This window comes from Podarcis tiliguerta, assembly GCF_965153285.1.
Source record: "Podarcis tiliguerta genome assembly, chromosome: 10".
NCBI lineage: Eukaryota > Metazoa > Chordata > Lepidosauria > Squamata > Lacertidae > Podarcis > Podarcis tiliguerta.
Genome location: NC_139543.1, coordinates 50240171 through 50261646, shown reverse-complemented (window position 1 = coordinate 50261646; position 21476 = coordinate 50240171). Strand labels below are relative to the sequence as shown.

Here is a 21476-nt window from a genome sequence, read left to right as displayed (position 1 = left end):
TCTCCTTGCTCTGGCAAGTGAATGAGGTGATAAGAAGGTGTTTGCAGTTTCCACTTGCTTGTGACAAGTTAGCCTAGATAAAAATGTCTGAGAATGAGAAAAATAATCGAATAGAAGCTGGTTACTGTTTTCCTACTTCACACTAGCAGTTTCGCTGGTAACACTTCCTTGTAAGATGGTCGGCATTTAAAAGCTGAAACTTGCGTTTCAACTGACTGAAAATTCTTGGGTAAAGTTCAGTGTGTTTTACAAATTGAATCTATTCTATAAGAATCACTTATGTGACAGTCAGCTGGTCCCAATACCTATGCAATTATGTTGTTCATTGTTTCTCTTTGGGAAAGATGTATATATCAACACGAAGCCTGCTTTAAAAAACAAAAAACTCTTGGCAGTGTATTAAATATATTATAATTATTTTACTTTGTTCTGATTTATTACCTCCTTTTCACCCCAAGGTCCCCAACATTAAAGCAGTATAGGGTTCTAAAAGTATGTATTTCACTTGTCAAAGGCCAGGGTAAGGAGGTGGACCTTCAGTGATGAAAGCTGGATAGTAAAGATGTCAGGCACATCTCTGTGGGGTGGGAGTTCCACAATTTAGGGTGCCACAGAGAAAGCCCTCTTCCTTGCCGCCTGTGCCAAATCTTCTGAGAGTGGTGATACTACCAAAAGCTGATCTTAGCACCCGCTGCGGTCTGTAGGAAAAGAGGTGATCTTTCAGATTTGGGGGAGCAAAGTTGTCTAGGACTTTAGCACTGTGAACGGAACTGCAACCAATGCTGTTGTTTTAAAATGGGGGGTTATAAACGGAACCCTATCCAGTAATCTGCCTGCTGCATTTTGGAACAAGAAGGTGCTTTAATCAACAACAACAATAACAACAAATTATAACAATGCTATGTTTAGTTAGCTGAAACCTACCCACCCCATCAGACCCACTCTTATGGTTAATTCTTTCATTACTATTTTTTAAGAAATCCAGCCTCATTTCTGAAATGTGTTAATTGTTTTAATTTATGCTTTAAGAATCATTTAATATTTGGGAAACCTGACTAATTTCCCTTTATTTCCTGCCAGTAATACGTAGGAATCCATTTGGAATGGACATCTGCTGCCGGAAGGGGTCGAGGAGCCCACTACAGGAACTGTACAATCCAACCCAGGTAAGCGTCCTAGCGCTGTAGCTTTAGTTCTTCACACATCCCACACACGCTGTTCCGTTATTTTCCTGATGAATAGTCTGGCTTCCTGGTGGAGTGCATTAAGGCAGCAGAGAAGCTGCGCACTTTCCTTGCAAAGTTATTTCGCTTATCTGAGAGCTCTAGTGAATTCTCATCTCCTGTGGATAGGGAAATAGAGAAGAGATAAGGCATAGGCGCACACACTGTGGAACACCTTAAGACTTTTAATGTTGCTTTTCTTTTCCCCTTTCCTGATATTGTTTGGAAGCAATTGCAGGTAGCCAAAACGTTGCAGATATGTGTGGCCCAAAGAAATATAATGATAATCATCATCATCATCATAATTCTGGAGACTTGCAGCCTCTTCACCCATTCATCCCATGCTGGCTAATTTTGGTTGGGTTACTTCTGAGTCAGAAGTCAGTTTAACAGCTCCCCACCCCCACCCCAGCAATGTTTGATCACTACCCTTGTAAGGTAGGTTAGACTGAGAGGCAGTGACTGGCCCAAGGTCACCCAGTGAGCTTTCGTGGCTGAATGGGCATTTGAACTCTGATCTTAATCCAGCCCTCTAGCCATTACATCACATTGGTTCTCATGAATAATGAACTCTGTTAAAATGGAGAGGGAACCCAGAGAACACCATGACTGGCTTTGTTTCACCACGAGGAGATTCCTGTTTCCAGTATGTTTTGAAATGTTACTGTAAGAATCCATTCTTAAAGTATATCTGAAGCCTTTGTTCACTGACAAGTAGCCCTCAGTTGTGATTTAGGGGACGAAACTTGGGTTTTCTGATATTGTTGATGATACCCTGCTGAGAAAGAGGTTCATTCTGTGATTTGATATTTATTGATGTATTTTGTTATTTTATCGAACTATTGTTACCTCCCTGATATCTTCAGATTAAGCAGGGGGTAAAAATATTTTAAATAAGTTAATGATACCTTGGAGAGTAGCATTTCCTGCTAGCAGTGGAGAGGCAGTATTGCCATTGCAGAGGGTGGGAAATGCCAGCCCAGCTATTAAACATAGTTATTAAGGTTTAACAGCTGCCTATTTCATATTTATACCTTAATGAATAACATTTTGTGAAACGCGGGCAGCTATTAAGGGAAGTGACTCTTAATAAATCTCACTCATTAGATTTAACAAGCCACTAAATATTTCAAATGCTACTTGGTGATGGAAAGAATCACTGTGGGGCTTGCAAAATGGATTCCCACTGATTAAGGAGGAATTTTTAGAGGGGGCTGGTGACATTTGAGAGATACGTGTTGGCTGTGACATGAGAATGTCAAAATTGTTCTCAATATGCCTTTGCCTTGCTTTCTGCTTCTAAAATGAACTCAGGTTAGTTTCCATTTTTACTCTGAGTCCGAGGAAGTTAGGGCAACAGCATTTATTGACACGAGCGAGTTGGGCTCTGTGTTGCTAACTGGAAAGTGTACATAAAACTTTCAACAGGAAGAAAGTAAGCCTGCCAAAAGGGGAAATAATAAAACCTTAGAACGCTTTCAGGGAATGACTGGTGAGGAAAGTAAGCTGTAACCGCTCTGACTTATCGCCTCTGGGGTTTGCTGGGAAACATTCAATATGTGCTTGTGACTTTTCTGTTCCCATTGCCAAAGGTCATGAAGGAAGATAAGAACATACAAACACATTAAAAAGGCCTTAATTCCAGTGTCTTTGCAAGCTGGGTAGATGCAAAAGCTTCCTGAGCTGCTACAAGTAGGGAACACAGTTCTCTGCTATATGGCTTCCTTCTTTTCCTCCTTTCCAGGTATAGCTTGACCAGGGACAGGTGACTACTATATGTCAATTTCAATTTCTCCCAGTTTCTAATTTTCCAATCTTAAGGATGGTTCTTAATGTTTCCTCATCAGTTTGCGATTTTAGACCTCATGAAAATTCATCAGCAGTTTTGTTTTAATTTCTCCCAATAGACACTTTTTTTGTATGCAATTATGCCTATTATATGCCTTGTTTGCAAAGCATATTTTTCATAATGCAATATACACCCTAAGTATATGCACTTATGCACACACTATTTGTCTGAGGAACTGCATTGCACAATTCGGAAAAGTGCAAATTTTGGTGGATGCCTGTGATTTGGTTCACCTCTTGTTCCGGAAAGTGCAAATTGGGTAGGTTCACACTTAGATGTGAATTGAATCAAATTCATTCCTCATCCCTCATCTTTACCAAGCCCTCTGCATTAGAATTCCTTCAGCGTCTTCTTCTTTGAGGGAGCCAAGCACAGAGTCAATGTTTGAATAAGGCCAGAATTTCTCACAGCCACTGTTGAACTAAGCAGATGACGCTTTTCACACATCAAGAATTTCCACCAGTACACTGGCATCTTCTGTTCGTAGTGCATTAAAGGAAGGGGTGAGAGTTGGAGAAGGAGCAAATGTGGGGAGAGAGGAAGAAGAAGAAGAAGAAGAAGAAGAGAGATTGACTCAGCCTAACATCCATCCGCCTTTTGGGATAGAGTTTGCACAGTATATGTCTATGCATGAAGGGCATGGCAGAGCAATATTCCAGCAGACACTGTCCTGTTGACATTCACAGATCACTTCAGACAAGTGAAAATAGCAAGAGAGCTACTGGGTGGAGGAGAGAGGTGAAGTGAGGTGATCATAGGCTGCCGCCTTGAATGGCCCTGTTGTTGCCTCAGTTGTGCGGTTTAATACAGTTCTTCCACAATTCGCAGAAAAACTTAGTTGATTTTTGTCAGCACTTTGTCATTAAATGACAGGGGGTGTTTGAGTTTGGCATCATCTGAGGAGTGCCATGCAGATCTTCCTGCTCAGCTAGACCCTCTCATGCAGGCTGCACTTTCCAGCTTGCTGTTGCCGCATGAGCACTTGTGCTCGGAAGAGGAAGAGGGTTGCAATGCATTGGGCAGCCACCTAACTGAATCCACTCCTTTGCCCTATCTCTGCCTCTCCTCTTTCACCATGATTTTTAGCCAAGGGTACAGCGAGGAGGAAGGAAAGAGGCTTCAGCAATGGGAAGTAGGATTTGGGGACAGATAAGCATAGCAATGAACTGCAGCTGCTTCCCTTCCAATTATCTAGAATGTCTCCTCATTCTAGCCTTGACATGGCCAAGGAGATGCATTTTTTAAAAGCTGGAGAAGGGCAAGCAGTAGCAACAACTCCTTGCCCCCTCTCATGCGTATGAAGATAAGTTTTGGGAAACAAGGAAAACTGTCTGTATAGATATCAGGTATTGTTAAGAAGAACTATGCATTAATTGCATGCGAAGTCATGTAGTTTATGGCATGAAATATCATTTGGGAAATCTCCCCCACCCCAAAGTCTTCTTTATATGATTAACAGGAGCAAGCGGTAAAGCTGTTTGAATAATGTCCCACAAAATTTAAAACAAAGCAAAATCCCTGCATGTAGAAAATTAGTGTGTCATCAGGGGTGAACTCTATGAACAGACAGGTGGAATAGACAGTTTCACATATATGGACCTCATGCATAAACTGATTAGAGAATGAACTGATCCACTGGGTCTTCTACATTTTTTGCTGAACTTTATGAGCCACTTCTGTTGAAATCTACAATTCAATACAATGAATAGTATATATTATTTTTTCAAACGTGCAGCCAGTGTCTTATGTGTTTATTGAACACTTCTCTATGGCATGACAATTTTATATTTACCGTATTTTTCGTTCTATAAGACGCACCAGACCACAAGACGCACCTAGTTTTTGGAGGAGGAAAACAAGAAAAAAATACTCTGAATCTCAGAAGCCAGAACAGCAAGAGGGATCGCTGTGCAATGAAAGCAGTAATCCCTCTTGCTGTTCTGGCTTCTGGGATAGCTGCGCAGCCTGCATTCGCTCCATAAGACGCACACACATTTCCCCTTACTTTTAAGGAGGGAAAAAGTGAGTCTTATAGAGCAAAAAATACGGTAAATATTTATTTTATATTTTTATATTATACTTTCCCTATGGAAGTTATTTCCATAGAGGGAAACTACCAAGGATTGAGCCCCTGAAGTCTGAAGTCTTATAGGTCAGGACTTTCTCCCTTGGTTCTGTTGGTCCTGCAAAGGGGCCCTAAAAACTCAAAGTGCTATACATCTTGTAAACCTTTACAGTATCCCTGGTGGTTATTGAAAGTATGACTTCTTCCATGTTAACAGATGGGTTCTTTGGGGCACCAAATCATTTGTTGTGTGGCATCCAGAAATCATTCCTCAAAGTTGTTTGTGCCAGGGCACTGTGTTTTCCAAGCAATATTTTGCCCCTGGGAAGAATGTGTAAAAATAGTTTATTGCTTTCCTTCATTTTAAAGCTCGGGGGGGAGGGGGGGAATCGCTTCATTTACATTGAAGCCCTATTTGGACAAGCCTGCTCACATGTAAATCCTACACGCGAGTCGTGACAAAGGTGTGAAGCTTTAGGCCCTGCATCACTATGATAGCTTTGTTCTTCCTCCACGGTCGGAGGCAGCGCTCCTCTGGATAGCAGTTGCTGGAAACTGCAAGTGGGGAGTGTGTTGTTGCACTCAAGTCTTCCTTGTGGGCTTTCCACAGGCATCTGGTTGGCCACTCTCAGAACAGGATGCTGGACTAGGTGGAGCATTGACTTGATCCTGCTGCAGAGCTGTTCTTAGGATCTTATCTCGATCACCTTCCAGGAGCAGATGGAGACAGCAACACAGGGGGCAGAGCTTAACATGTCCATTCCCTACTTGTGTGTAGGCTTTATATGTGAGCAGAATGCCCAAATAGTGTTTGAATGGCCTTATTATGATTTATTTTATTTCTATATCGCCCTATATCTGAAGATCTCAGGGTGGTTCACATTAAAAATCACTTACATAAAATCAAAACAAAAACCAGATTACGCCCCCCCCCCAAAAAAAGAGAGCCAGCATTTTAAAAAGGGTATAGGATGTTAGGTCAGGCAAAGGCCTGGTTGAAGAGGAATGTATTTGCCTGGCGCCTAAAGATGTATATCGAAGGCGCCAGACGAACTTCCCTGGGGAGAGCATTCCACAGACGGGGAGCCACTGCAGAGAAGGCCCGTTCTCATGTTGCCACCCTCCTGACCTCTCGAGGAGGAGGCACACGAAGAAGGGCCTCAGAAGATGATCTCAGGGTCCAGGTAGGTTCATATGGGAAGAGGCGGTCCTTAAGGTATTGCGGTCCTGAGACGTTTAAGGCTTTACAGGTCAAAACCAGCACTTTGAATTGGGCCCAGAAATTAATTGGTAGCCAGTGCAGTTGGACCAGGGTCAGTGTAATATGCTCAAACTGTCTAGTTCCAGTGAGCAACCTGGCCACCGAAGTCTGCAGCAGATGAAATTTCTGAACCGTCTTCAGAGGCAGCCCTACGTATAATGCATTGCAGTAATCTAACCGTGAGGTTACCAGAGCATTGACAACAGCAGTTAGATTTGTCATGCATGGAATTAAGTATTTAAAATCTATTTATAGGTTGAACACACTCACATGGTGTATGGGGAAAGTTACCCACAGCAGAATGCAAGACCGAGGCAGCTACTGTATTCCATCTCCCTCCCAGCTGTGGCTGGCAGGAGGAAGGGTCAATGAATATATGTCTGGTAGCGTTAGACAGAAGTCAGGATTAACTGGATGAAAGAACCAAACTTCTCCCTGTATTTGCAAAGTGTATTCTTAGAAAAGCAACACACTGCAGCATCTTGTAATTTGTGTGGCCTTGTAGGGATGCACTGGGCTAAAAATAAGTTAATTACCAACCAGCCCACAGAGCTTAAGTCAACCAAGGTTCAAAATTTGCCAACAACATATTTGAGGCTTGAGCACATCTGTGGGTGTCACTGATCCTTTCATTGCAGTTGAAAACAGAACCAAATCATAAGCAATTAGTGACAAGACTTGGCAGGGTAATAGGAAAGAAAATTACTACCCTTCTCCAGGAAGGGTCTTGATCCTGTTTTCCTATGCAGGAAGGATCCTAATTGGATAGTATGGATGCTACCTTTGCATACCAATTTAAACATTCTTTTTATGTACAGTGGTACCTCAGGTTAAGAACTTAATTTGTTCTGGAGGTCTGTTCTTAACCTGAAACTGTTCTTAACCTGAGGTACCACTTTAGCTAATGGGGCCTCCCGCTGCCGCTGCACCGCCAGCACACAATTTCTGTTCTCATCCTGAAGCAAAGTTCTTAACCCGAGGTACTACTTCTGGGTTAGCAGAGTCTGTAACCTGAAGCATCTGTAACCTGAGGTACCACTGTATTTGGCTTTTTAATTTTTTTTAAAATGATTCTCTTAGGTTTGTTGCTGAGTTATTGGCCCAGTTCATTCATAACATAAGTCCATGGTTTAGTGTTACTAGGATGAGTTTGGGGCTTTACAGAGTCCTCCCTCCTTGGTCATCTGGTAAGGCTAAGAAAAACTTCCATTTTACACTAAACTCTGGTTAACTTAAGTATACTTAGTGGAAACAGGCTTCATAAGAAACAATGGTTTGAAGTTGGTTGGTTTCTGCTAACCACAGCTAAGCCATAGCTAAGCTTGGTCTAGGGAGCGCATCTTCTCCTGCTTCCCTGCTTCATGTCACACAGTTAACTTGATACACGCATGGAGCTTCTACCCACACAATGGCTCCAACAGTGACTTCAGTGCAACTCTTCCCTTCGTGCCTGTTGAACTACCCTCAGCATTGAAGTCAAAGAGAAAGTCTTCACATAAATGGCATCAATGCATCAAGTGCTAGTGCAGAGAGTGGGCATAACAGTTCAGAGCGGAGCACTTTTCATATGTTCTTTTTGCATTCAGTGAACATCCATGGGAGGTGTAGCATTACAGGAACAGGTTGTGTCCTTGACTTGTACATGTTCACTGAAAGATAGGGATAATGGGAACTATAGAAACTGTCATCCTTGTCCATGGGCCATGTTTGTTGGGGCCAGTGGGAGTTCGAATCCAACAACATCTGGAGGGCCAAGATTATTCACCTCTCCTCTAAATGTTTTTGTGTTGCGACTTCGCTAATCTCAATGGCCTGCACTCTCTTTCTTTTCCTGGTTCATTGTGATTTCACTTTTTCAACCTTCTTTTTCAAAATGTGTCTTTCTGCTCATTAAGGAGCCAAATTGCTGGGAGGCTGCCTTGCTTAAAGGCATTGTCTGTCCATCCATCTGACGGAATTGATAAATAGATCCAAGAATTGTGGGTCGTAACTGAAGCCGTTTGATGCTTTGTTATTTCAGGGTTGATGTGCTGAGATGTATTGATTTCAACAAAGTTTAACCACATTCAGTTACAACTAGCAATCACACATGCTTGCTTTGCCTCAGCTGTCTTAAATCCCAGTTGTTCAACCTCCAACTGCTGGCTGCTAAACCTAGTGCTTAGTGAGACAGAGAGCTCTGCTTCATAGATCTGTGATAGAAAAAAATCAGGGCTCCAGGAATAATAGCTCTTTAATTCCATGATAAAATTGACTAAGGGATTTGGAGCTTTGGACGGTTTTACACAAAGCATGTTCATCGTTAATCAATGTAGAATTGCATTTGTAGTTTGCATGGGAGAGTCAGCCAGTGCAAATGGGACTTCCATGCTGAATGACATAAACTTATACATAATACTTCTAAATGGAAGTTGTGAGATGGAAACTGTACACCTGTTCAACTGAGAGTACTGAGTAATCAGAAGATGGAAGACCTACAGTACAATTCTGTGTAATTTTGTTGTTGTTGTTGTTGTTTAGTCGTTTAGTCGTGTCCGACTCTTCGTGACCCCATGGACCAGAGCACGCCAGGCATTTCTGTCTTCCACTGCCACCCGCAGTTTGGTTAAACTCATGCTGGTAGCTTCGAGGACACTATCCAACCATCTCGTCCTCTGTCGTCCCCTTCTCCTTGTGCCCTCCATCTTTCCCAACATCAGGATCTTTTTCAGGGAGTCTTCTCTTCTCATGAGGTGGCCAAAGTATTGGAGCCTCAGCTTCATGATCTGTCCTTCCAGTGAGCACTCAGGGCTGATTTCCTTCAGAATGGAGAGGTTGGATCTTCTTGCAGTCCATGCGACTCTCAAGAGTCTCCTCCAGCACCATAATTCAAAAGCATCAATTCTTCGGTGACCAGCCTTCTTTATGGTCCAGCTTTCACTTCCATACATCACTACTGGGAAGACCATAGCTTTTACTATAAGGACCTTTGTTGGCAAAGTGATGTCTCTACTTTTTAAGAATTTTTGTAATTCTACTTAGAAGCAAATCCTATAATGTTCAGTGGGACTTACCTAAGATTAAGTGTCACATACCAGTATCAATGGTCACCAATATCCAGGTTCACTTTTGCTTCTGTGTGGGCTTCAAAAAGTGACAGAGCCTAGGGATTTGGATATGGAGGACCAGAATCAGACTGGGAATTGAGCTAAGAGCTAAAAGCAAAGCAGCAATTCATGCCGTATAGTAGGGCTTCGTTCATTGGGACGAGACAGGATAAGTTGGTGGCAAGATCTGGATAGTTCTTGCCTACCCAGATTGCTCATATTGTAAAGATAGTTCGTGACACTGAAAAGGCTAGATGCACTTGAATTAGCAGAGTTATACTCTACCTGACCCCCTGTAGAAGAATACCACAGTAAAAGAATGAGTATCAGAAGCTTACTATGTTTGCTAAGAAAAATACAAAACCGGAAATGGAGTAATGAACCGGTAAGTAGCAACTGGTTTTATACTTGGTGTCCTTCTCTTATGACTCTTCCCTTTTCTTCTGGCCATGTAAATACCATGATATACAGCTGGTACTGCCAACCTTTTAGAGCCAATGGGCACATTTGGAATGTTGAAGAGGTGCCATGGGTGCTAGTAGCAAAATGGCTGCTGTTAGGGTGTGTGTTTGTGTGTTTGTGTGTGTGTGTGATAACTGTCAACTTTTCCCTTTTATTGCGAGGAATCCTATTTGGAATAAGGGAATTTCCCTTTTAAAAAGGGGAAAGTTGACAGCTATGGTGTGTGTGTGTGTGTGTGTGGTATAAAGCAAAATGGCTGCCATGGGGAAGTGTATGAGAATCTGAGACAGTAAAAACAAGAACTGAGCAGGAACAGCAGTCTCTCATACATAGTTGATTTTTGAGGGAATATTTACTGAGAGCTTGTTGTGGGTGCCATAGGAAGCGCTGGCAGGCATATTGGTGCCCACATGTACTGTGCTGAGGAACCCTGCACTGCAGTAATCAAAATGACTCCTGTTTAACAACAGCTGTAATACATGAATATTCTCTCTCTGTGTGTGTATATTAGAATGCAGTTACTTAACTCATATTGAACAGTGTTCATATTTATGATAATCCACCTTAAATGCTTTCTCTTTTCCATCCAGAATGTGATTATTAATGAGTGAAACTGCAGTGTGTGACTCTATAAAAACAGATAAAAAGAGGCCTACCTACTGTGCCCATCTCTGGAGCCTGATGAAACTACAAACAGTAAACACAGGCAGCTCATAATCTTAATCAGTATAGTTGAAGGCACTGATTGCTCATGTGTAAAAGCTCATCAAGCGTAAAGAAACAGAACAGAGAGTTAATAGAAACAGCCTGATGTACAATGCCAACCCCTAGTTATTTCATTCTGCTTCCAGAAGCAACCTGCAAAATTATAGCAGTATGTCTAATTACTGCCTGTCAGAGCAGCAGGCGTCCAACAGGAGAGGAATTAATTGATATTACTCTAAGGGATTTTCCAGACGATGTTTTTTTATTGTGCAATAAATGCACAGTTGTTCAGTTGTGGGGGGATCCAGATGTCTTTCCGCGTGTAGTACGACTTCTGTGGAGAAACGGCATTACCAAACAGTGTGCCTTTATTAGGGGGAGAATGGGATGTCAACCTAAATGCATGCGGAGGGTGGGGTGCTGAAAGAAAAGCTGTAGCTCAGTGGCAGAGCACATGATAAAGTCATAATAAAGTCCCAGGTTAAATCTCTGGCATTTCCAGGTAAGGCTGTTTTACACCATGGAGAACTACTGCCAGCCAATGTAGACAAGTGATTAGGAACTTGTGGCCCTTCAAATGTTGCTGAACTACATCTCCCATCAGCCCTGACTGTTGGCCAAGCTGACGGGGGTGGATAGGAGCTGAAATACCGCAACACACGGAGGACCACAGGTTCCCTGTTGTGTAGGCTATACTCAGCTTGATGAACCAATGGTATTTTTCTAGGTTCCTCGCTTCATGAGTGTCCCAAACATCTATTGGCTAGTGACATACTGATGACTCTTCCTTCTATGCCACTTTATGAACTAATTTTAAAAGGGGGTAGTTTGGTTTTTTTTTAATGGTTTTATGCAGTCTATAATCTGAACCATGGGTAGGCAAACTAAGGCCCGGGGACTGGATCTGGCCCAATCGCCTTCTAAATAAGGGCCCCTGATGGTCTGGGAATCAGTGTCTTTTTACATGAGTAGAATGTGTCCTTTTATTTAAAATGCATCTCTCGGTAATTTGTGGGGCATAGCAATTCATTCATTCCCTCCCCCCCCCCCCAAAAAATATAGTCTGGCCCCCCACAAGGTCTGAGGGACAGTGGACCAGCCCCCTGCTGAAAAAGTTTGCTGACCTCTTATCTGAGCACATACAGACATACATTTTGGCAAGGAAACATTCCTGCATCTTTTAGAGAAAATAAATGTGAACCTGTAAGAAATGGCTTCAGTTTGAACCTAAGGACCTCGCCTTCTGGCATAAAGAACTTCATATGCGACTGTATACAGCATCAAAGTTGTGAACAACATGTAGCTGGGATTCTCCCACACAACCTCCTAAATAACAGTGGATTTAGAATTTGGGATGCTCTGGTTTTGTACAAACTTATTCAGGAAGTGCAATAAAAGGGAATGCAAATATATATTTTTAAAGGAAGATACTATAGTGTCATGGCTTCCATTCATTTTCTGTGGAACCTCTTCAAGCTGAATACTGATTCTTTTTTCTTTCTTTTTGAAAGGTGGGTGTGGAAATGATGGGGCTCAAAACTAGAGCTACCTGGTGGTGGGAAATGGCCACTGACAACAGAATCAACAACGCAAATCCAAGGCCTATTTGTATGTTCAGCTGTAGAATTTACACACACACACACACACACACACACACAGAGTAGGGTAATTAAGTAAATTGTCAGGACTAGAATTATTCTGAAATAATTGCACCTCAGCTGTCAAAAGAATAAATTGCGTTCCATACTGCCACTGCACAGTTTGAATGGTACTGGCAGTATTTATGTTGACGATGTTGTTGCTGCTGCTATTGTTGTTAGCTTAAATTTATATCTTTCTCCCGGGTAACAACAATTAAAAAACTAAAGTTTTAAAAGCAGAACAATTTACAGTCAAACACAGTCTAAAACAAGAGGTGACAGCAATTATCAAGGTACAGGTATACTCTAACAAAATTACAGCAGAAGCTATCAAAACAGAAGCAGGTATGTCCAACAGAAATATCTCTTATCAGTCTCTACTAAAGTCCTGGCAGAATAAAAATGTTTTGGCATCAAAAAATGGGCAGATGATGCCAGTCATACTTCAGAAAGGAGGGAGTTGCGTTGCTGGGGCGCTGTCATGGGAAAAGCCCCTTTTCGGGTCATCACGCAGCTATTGTCCTTTGACTGCCTTCAAGGGTAGCCCCACATAAAGTGCAGGAAAATGATCTGTTCTGGAGGTTACCAAGGCATGGACAAATGTGGCCAGACATAGGTTTTCTGGGTTTAGTCTTGAACATATAGAACCAGCAGAAAGAAGGATATTCAACTGAACTTTGAACTAAGCCCTTAATTCTATTTCAAAAATTACATGAAGCTTGGTAAATGCCAACAAAGCTCTCCCCTGCCATCATTGAATAAACTCCTCCTCCTGCCTCAGTTGAGCTCATTTGGAAAAAGTGAATCATAGGCTTAAATGTTCCATTGAAATCAATGGGAGTTAAGAGTGCTGAACTTTGGCCAAGCCATATGATGCACCCTTGTGTTCCAGTTGTGCAGCATATATCTCCTGTGTAACAGAGCCAGTGTGATGTAAACTGTGCTGGACTTCAAATGGGACTCCTTAGGTTTTATCCCCACTCAGTCACAATGCCTAGTTTTGTTGGGGAAATGTGCCATGTGTACTACTCTCAGCTCCTAGGATTCGATTGATTTGATTTATTGTATTACTGTTCTGCTTTTCACTCACAAGATTTGCAAAGCGTCTTGCAAACAATAAATAACCACAACATAATAGAGCATCACAAATGCAACGTAAATTATATAGCATAATTAACAAATCATCAGTGAAACAATTGCAAATTGTCAGTAAAACAATTACAGTGGACACTCGGGTTGCGAACGTGATCCGTGCGGGAAGCCCGTCTGCAACCCACAGCATCCGCAACCCACAGTGCCGCATCTGCGCACTCGCAGGTTGCAATTCGGTGCTTCGGCACATGCGCTGAAAACCGTAAGTAACCCGTTCCGGTACTTCTGGGTTCGGCGCAGTGCGCCACCCGAAATCACACAACCCGAAGCGTCTGTAACCCGAGGTATGACTGTACAATCTGTCAAACACTATTAACAAAAAAACAAAAAAACCCAAACCCCTAAAAATAAGCTAAACAGCACAATTACAACAGAAGTCATATAGGATTCACGATACTATAATTTGTTCATAATCTATAAAACAGCGTTAGTGACATTAACAAAATAGCAGCCGGAGGGACGGGGACGGGGACTAAACGCTGCTGAATTCATACACATGCTTCCCTCACTCCTGTGACTTGGAGGAAGGGCAAAATAAAAATGGAATCGCATCATCATCATCACCACCATCCTGTTGTTGTTGTTGTTTAGTCGTTTAGTCGTGTCCGACTCTTCGTGACCCCATGGACCAGAGCACGCCAGGCACTTCTGTCTTCCACTGCCTCCCGCAGTTTAGTCAAACTCAAGCTGGTAGCTTCGAGAACACTATCCAACCATCTCGTCCTCTGTCGTCCCCTTCTCCTTGTGCCCTCCATCTTTCCCAACATCAGGGTCTTTTCCAGGGAGTCTTCTCTTCTCATGAAGTGGTCAAAGTATTGGAGCCTCAGCTTCACGATCTGTCCTTCCAGTGAGCACTCAGGGCTGATTTCCTTAAGAATGGATGCGTTTGATCTTCTTGCAGTCCATGGGACTCTCAAGAGTCTCCTCCAGCACCATAATTCAAAAGCATCAATTCTTCGGCGATCAGCCTTCTTTATGGTCCAGCTTTCACTTCCATACATCACTACTGGGAAAACCATAGCTTTTACTATACGGACCTTTGTTGGCAAAGTGATGTCTCTGCTTTTTAAGACGCTGTCTAGGTTTGCCATCGCCTTCCTCCCAAGAAGCAGGCGTCTTTTAATTTCGTGGCTGCTGTCACCATCTGCAGTGATCATGGAGCCCAAGAAAGTAAAATCTCTCACTGCCTCCATTTCTTCCCCTTCTATTTGCCAGGAGGTGATGGGACCAGTGGCCATGATCTTCTTTTTTTGATGTTGAGCTTCAGGCCATATTTTGCGCTCTCCTCTTTCACCCTCATTAAAAGGTTCTTTAATTCCTCCTCACTTTCTGCCATCAAGGTTGTGTCATCTGCATATCTGAGGTTGTTGATATTTCTTCTGGCAATCTTAATTCCAGCTTGGGATTCATCCAGCCCCACTCCTCCAGGGGAAGAGCCATACCTCAGTGGTAGAGCACCTGCTTCCTATGCAGAAGGCCGCAGATTCAATCCCTGGAACCTCCAGTGCACCACATCTGAAACCCTGTAGAGCTGCTGCCAATCAATGTAGACTGTACTGAGCTGGATGGACCAATGGTGTGACTGGATATAAGGCAACTTCCTATGTTCCCTATGCAATAAGCCTCCCACCTCATCTTCAGTGCAGCCGCTGTTAATGTAGTGCTTTAAAAATAAATAAATCACTCAGGACATGCCACAGTTCAGCATTATTGTCTGTAATGCATGCAGACTGGAGAAGAAAGCCGCAGTCCCTGTGATGATATATTATTACCTTAGTCACACTACAGTGTCATTAATTATTATTTGTAAATGAAACGGGATATTTTAGACGTTAGGGAAATTAACTGTTTTCCTGTAGCTGTAGACCATGTATCACATACTTGGACACATTGTGAGCTGAGGCAAATTAGTCAAATATGTTTATTTTGTAACTGTCGCAGTGCAAAAGATCAGTTATTCTAGGGGCCAGGTAGCCTTAATAGTGCGATGAGGGTTTTGTGAATGTGGGTGCACGAATCTGTACACTTTGAGTTTCTCTCCATTTCCTTTTTCACTCCCTTGCTGAGATTCAGTTCTCCACATTTCCACAACAGTTTGTGATTGATTTATTTTTTAAAGTCCGGTATATTTGAATATTCATTAATATCTGTTGAAATAATGGGTAATACCCAGCGAAATTCTACTCAGAGTAGACCCACTGAAATTAATGAGTCTCAATTAGTCATGTCTATTAACCTCAATTAGTCTGCTCTTGAGTGCTCTATCCCCCCTTCAGGAAGAGTGTAGAACTAAATGAAATAAATGGTATGCTGTTTGAGCAAGCTCTGGAATTATTTTTCACATTTTCTTCCACTGGGAAAATCTGTGCCACTTCAGATTATCATGTATCTGAGTGGGAAAACTGGCAGTCTGGAGCAAGGGCTAATGGGATATTATCTTTAGCGCTACTGTAGATAATCCACATGCAGCAGCTACAAATTTCTGAGATGAGTGTCTGAGACTGTGGCCTCTTTTTCTCTGGTGACACACAGCCTCTCTTGCTCTCTGCAGCAAGACATTCAAGCACCTGACAGATAGCTGTACCACGAGCTTGTCTCAGTTTAGATTAGGGGCAGATGTTCTGTTCTTTGTCACTTTTGCAACTGCTCAATCTACCCCCCCCCTTTTTTTTGGTAGATTGAATAAAATGCATGAAAGATTTGCATTTAGATTGTCCTTTAAATTGCATTTAATATGCATCATATGCATTCCTCCCCCTTTGTAAGCTTTTTCAGTGTATTTCACCTAAAAATGTGCATTTTCTTTGAACTGACCCTTCATTGCAAAATGATCTGATTGATAGTTGTGTTCCAATTCACATGTAAATCTGGGAGTGTTGAATTAGGTCAGAACCAAATAAATTTCTCCTCCATCCCTCGTTCAGATTGTCATGTGTGGAGTTCTGTGTGCAGTTGTGTATGTCTTTGTTTCTCACAACCTGACTATATATTATGTTCCACACACAGAGAGCCAAAGAGCTTCTTTTAAACAGAACACCAGAGGTACTTTGCCACAATTTTTTATTTTGATCAAGGAAGGGTTGTTAAGTGATGACTACACCCCTAGGTTCCGTTAGTCAAAATCCAAAATGTTGCATTTCCAGTCCTTTTTAACAGTCTGGGTATGTTTAATGTGCAACTTCTAATGTCAAGTCCTGACCTTTAAAGTCTGACAAAGCAACTAAGCATCTTCCGCACAACCCTAATCATTGAGTAATACAGGCATAGTTTCTTTTTGGACATCGACAGCAGTTCAATACACAACCTTTGGAAACTTTTAAAAATGCCCCTGCTGAGGAAATGTGACTGAGGACATTAATTGCTATCCCTGGTGTTGTTCGTCTCTCTATCTTTCTCCAAGGATCAAATTAGTGAAGAGGAAAGGATTGATTTGATACTAAGAAAACTGTGTTGTTGCTAGCCATGCCTGCTGAGTTTTCTGGGTCTTGCTGTGTGGCAATCACGACCCATTAGCTTTTACAAAAGGCCTGTTCCCAGTTGAACTGAAAGCTTAGTTTGCTGAGACTTTTGGGAGTCTTGGCTGAGAGTTTCCTTGAGGGCTATACTACAACGCAATCATGTATAATTTGGTGTGTGTGTTAGCAAAAAATAGCTACCGGGAGTTGCAGTTTTGGGGATGGATGGGAAGGGACTGCTTAGCCTTAGATTGTTTCTCTCCCTGCTGCAAGGGTAAAAGTAGTTGATGCAGATATCTTGAGATTAATCTTGCCCTGCCACCCCCCTCTCAAGACTGCAGTCCCTTGCAGCTCCTTACTATTTCTCTTTTTAAAATATGACACAACTGTAGAACAGGTGTGTCCAACTTTCAAGAGACTGAGATCTGCTCCGACTATAAAAAAACTGGCAGTGATCTACAAAAGTTGTTGAGCTTTTTTGTGGCGGGCCCAATGATCTACCGTGATCTACCACGGACACGCACAGTCTACCAGTAGATCACGATCTACCTGTTGGACATCCCTGCTGTAGGCTAAAGGTTAACATCCTAAAGGTAAAGGGACCCCTGACCATTAGGTCCAGTCGTGGCTGACTCTGGGGTTGCGGCGCTCATCTCGCTTTATTGGCTGAGGGAGCCGGCGTACAGCTTCCGGGTCATGTGGCCAGCATGACTAACCCGCTCCTGGTGAACCAGAGCAATGCACGGAAATGCCGTTTACCTTCCCACCGGAGTGGTACCTATTTATCTACTTGCACTTTGACGTGCTTTCGAACTGCTAGGTTGGCAGGAGCAGAGACCGAGCAACGGGAGCTCACCCCTTCGCAGGGATTCGAACCACCAACCTTCTGATTGGCAAGTCCTAGGCTCTGTGGTTTAACCCACAGCGCCACCCGCGTCCCTGTTAACATCCTAATGGCATGCAATTGCCTTTAAAGTGAGGTTTGGCCCTGAGATGCAAGGAAGTAATGGCTGCCAGCTTGGGTGGCTTTAAAAGAGGATCGGACAAATTCATTTTGTAAGTAAGGTTGTGGGGAAAGTGCCTGAGGTGCCCACCATTTCTCTAAGCGAGATTGATTTCTGGCCAGTTGCTAGTGCCAGGCCTGCTCTACCTCAAGGAAGCTCATGAGAACCAGTTGTGCCAGCAGAATCTCGGTGATATAATTCTGATGCCAGAATAAATTCCTCTTCTCCCCCCGTCATAGTCCCATGCCTTGAGGATTCCCACCAAACCAGAGCTGGCACTTCTATAATATACCGTATTTTTCGCTCTATTGGACGCACCGGACCACAGGACGCACCTAGTTTTTAGAGGGGGAAATCAAGGAAAAAAATATTATCCCCCCCCCAGCCCCAAACAGCAACGGTCAGGCTGCGTGCAGCCTGTCTGCTTCTCCCAGAGCTTCTTGGGGCTGCGGGGGAAGCCCGGGTTCCCCCACCAGCCCCAAAGAGCAAAGAAGCCAAGACAGCGCGCGGGATCCATAGCCACGCAACCTCTCCAGCCAGGAGCTAAACCTCTCCAGCGTGGCTAAAGAAGAAGACAAGGCAGTGAGCGTGATCCATCCCACTCGCTGCCCTGGCTTCCTCTTTAGCCTTGTGCAGCATCTTTAGTCTTGCGCAACGGGATGGATTGCGCCCGCTGTGTCCACCGGGGCTGGACTAGATGACTCCTAGGGTTCCCTTCCAACCCTGCAATTCTATGACCTCAGAAGGTGTTTGGGGTCTCCACCACTGGAGGCTTTTAAGCAGTGGTTGGGGGACCATCTGCCTGGCGTTCTTTAGCTGTGATTCCTACATTGTGAGGGGGCTGGGCTAGATGACCCTCGGGTGGCCCTCCCAACTCTATAGTACAGTTCTGCAGCAGGAGATCCACAGCCACTTCACACAGTGCCCACTCCCAATTTTCATCTGAGAGACATGTAGCTTCAGTGTCTAGGTAGGTACCCCCCTACCTGCCACACTTCCCCCGCCCCACTTAAGCTGAGGGAATTCCTGCCCAGAGAAGCTCCCAGGTGAGGCAAGGGTTAAGATCTACCTCTGGTAGATCTCTTGCGGCTGGCGCAAGTCTAAAGAGGAATGCCAGGGCAGCAAACGGGATCCTGCCCTGGCTTCCTCTTTAGCCTTGCGAAGCCTTCCCTCCCCCCCCCCCCAGAGGCGCGCAAGTCTAAAGAGGGAGCCAGGGCAGCGAACGGGATGGATTGCGCTCCCTGCCCTGGCTTCCTCTTTAGACTTGAGAAGCCTCTCCCCCCCCCCCCGCTGGAGAGGCGCGCAAGTCTAAAGAGGGAGCCAGGGCAGCGAATGGGATGGATTGCGCTCCCTGCCCTGGCTTCCTCTTTAGCCTTGCGAAGCCTCCCCCCCCCCCCCAGAGGCGCGCAAGTCTAAACAGGGAGCCAGGGCACTGAACGGGATGGATCGCGCTCCCTGCCCTGGCTTCCTTTTTAGCCTTGCGAAGCCTCCCCCACCCCCACCCCGCTGGAGAGGCGCGCAAGTTTAAAGAGGGAGCCAGGGCAGCGAATGGGATGGATCGCGCTCCCTGCCCTGGCTTCCTCTTTAGACTTGCGACGCCTCCCCCCCCCCCCTGGAGAGGCGCGCAAGTTTAAAGAGGGAGCCAGGGCAGCGAACGGGATGGATCGCGCTCCCTGCCCTGGCTTCCTCTTTAGACTTGCGACGCCTCCCGCGGCTGGAGAGGTTGTGCAGGGCTTTTCTAGAGGAGTCAGTCCCTTCTCCCTCTTGGGGAAAAGCCCGCAAGAGCCGCGCGAAGCTTGTGTGGGGCTCTTGGGGGCTTTTCCTGCCTGCCTCCCCCCTGCATTCGCTCCATAGGACGCACAGACTTTTCCCCTTAGTTTTTAAGACGGGAAAAGTGCGTCCTATGGTGCGAAAAGTACGGTACTAAAAGCCAGCTTTGCATTTCTGCAGCCTGGAAAAACTCAGAGAAGGGTGTTCCTAATTTTCCACTCCTAAATCACATCTGCTCAGTGTTCAGACCACAAAGTACTAAAAGTATATTGTGGAACATGAAGCAAAACATCACACACAAATTAAAGACCCGCTTTCTTACCCACTCACCCCTCTCGAGAAAATCACATTTCTCTTCCAAATGAAACTGTTATCAAAGGCATTGCTTAGCCAGCCTAGCAGCAGATTTGGAAAAGGTTGAAGCCTAGTGCTGAGCTGGTATCCAAAAGTAGACTCAGCTGGCGTAGGGCAGAGGCCTGCAACCTGACTGGTCCTCGGCATATTTCCTTGGAAACAATTCAAGGGACTTATTTCTGAATTAACTGAGTTTGTAAGGATGTGAATTGTCATCTTGGCCACTTGATAGTCTTTGGCAAGCACTGGCTCCTTAACCTCACCCCTGCTCCCTTCATTTGCAACATGGAGACAAGATTTGCCTACCTTCCAGGGTTGTTGTGAGGCTGATGAAGAGCGAATATGTTATAGGCTTTACATGTCATTCTTTCTATTTCTGGTGTTTGGATTCTCAGTGCTATTACTTATGTTATCCAGGATTGCGCTGTTTGCACACTAAAGGGAAGAATGTGGAGGCTTTGGGGAAATTGCAAGTGTACCAAAAGTCTATGGGACGGGGAGGAAACTATAATGAATGGTTGAATGGCCACGGAGAGCTGACTGACTGTTGGGTGCCACCCCCACCCCCACCACAAAACCCTGGGAAAATGGAACGGAGTAACTGGAATCCTGAACAGGGGGCACTCCGTGCTGCAACATTTTGTTGCAGCTCCCACTAGTATTTTCCAAGTGCTAAGCTGCTGTTGTGAATAATGCAAATGCTAACAAAGTAATACTATTTCCCCATCCTTCCTGTAAATGTGTTATTCTCCTGTGATCAGCCATAAGGGGACTAGTAAAAGGAAGTAATTATTAATTCAATTAGAGGATGAAGGGCAAACCGTACAGTCTGCCATTGGGAGATGACAGCGGCAGATGAAGAATGGGCCGAGGGACGTGCATAGTGGGGAGATGAAGAAGCTTCCCTGTCTCTCCTGTCCAAGCTGACCTTGGCCTTTGCCACAAATGTGCTTTTGCTTATGAAACATCCCTTCAGAGAGGCTTCTATTTAGATAGCAATATATTTTGGGATCAGAACCTTGATGTCAGTGTGGAGGTTAGGATGCCAGAAGAGACACACAGTGGGAGCTTTCAGGTCATTTGAATGCATTAAGTATTTACAATCGGCTGAGCAGCTGGAGAAAAGAGACGTTGCCTCAAGGGCCCATTGGAAGCTGAAATCCTTGGAGCAACATCTCCAGAGCATAACAGTCTTTCTAAATGTAAATGGGACGAAGGTCCCCCAGGGTGAAGGTCCTAGCAATAGGACAAATGTTGTTTGGCTTTCTGCTACCTGAGTGTCATGTTTTAAAAGCAATATTTAAAGTAGTGCCATTCTGAGCAGCTCCTAGGTGCCACATAACATTATTTCTGTAGTTGTCAACGTTAGAAATGCTGAAAACATGAACACTCAAGAGCTGGTGCTTTTTTTTCTAAAACATAGTCTACTACCATCTTGTTATCCAGATAA

General features: G+C 44.0%; 1 protein-coding gene and 1 long non-coding RNA gene across 10 annotated transcripts in view; one reads left to right on the top strand and one right to left on the bottom strand.

The window, feature by feature from the left end:
• CHST11 (carbohydrate sulfotransferase 11) overlaps nt 1–21476 on the top strand; it is a 214718-nt gene that overhangs the window by 88245 nt on the left and 104997 nt on the right. For 8 of the 9 annotated variants that reach the window (XR_014502518.1, XR_014502519.1, XM_083401294.1 and 5 more), the window contains one exon: nt 1081–1166. Coding sequence is in view for 7 of the 9 variants with exons in the window: in XM_083401290.1 (XP_083257416.1) it covers nt 1081–1166 (86 nt within the window). In the remaining 2 variants the exon portion in view is untranslated. Of the gene's footprint in view, nt 1–7; nt 27–1080; nt 1167–21476 lie in introns of those variants that run through there. The other variant, XM_083401288.1, reaches the window with a different exon arrangement.
• The window catches only part of LOC310658896, a 29956-nt gene continuing 9667 nt past the window's right edge, over nt 1188–21476 (bottom strand). Inside the window, exon 3 of the long non-coding RNA XR_014502522.1 lies at nt 1188–1342. This is a non-coding gene — a long non-coding RNA (uncharacterized lncRNA). The remainder of the gene's footprint in view (nt 1343–21476) is intronic.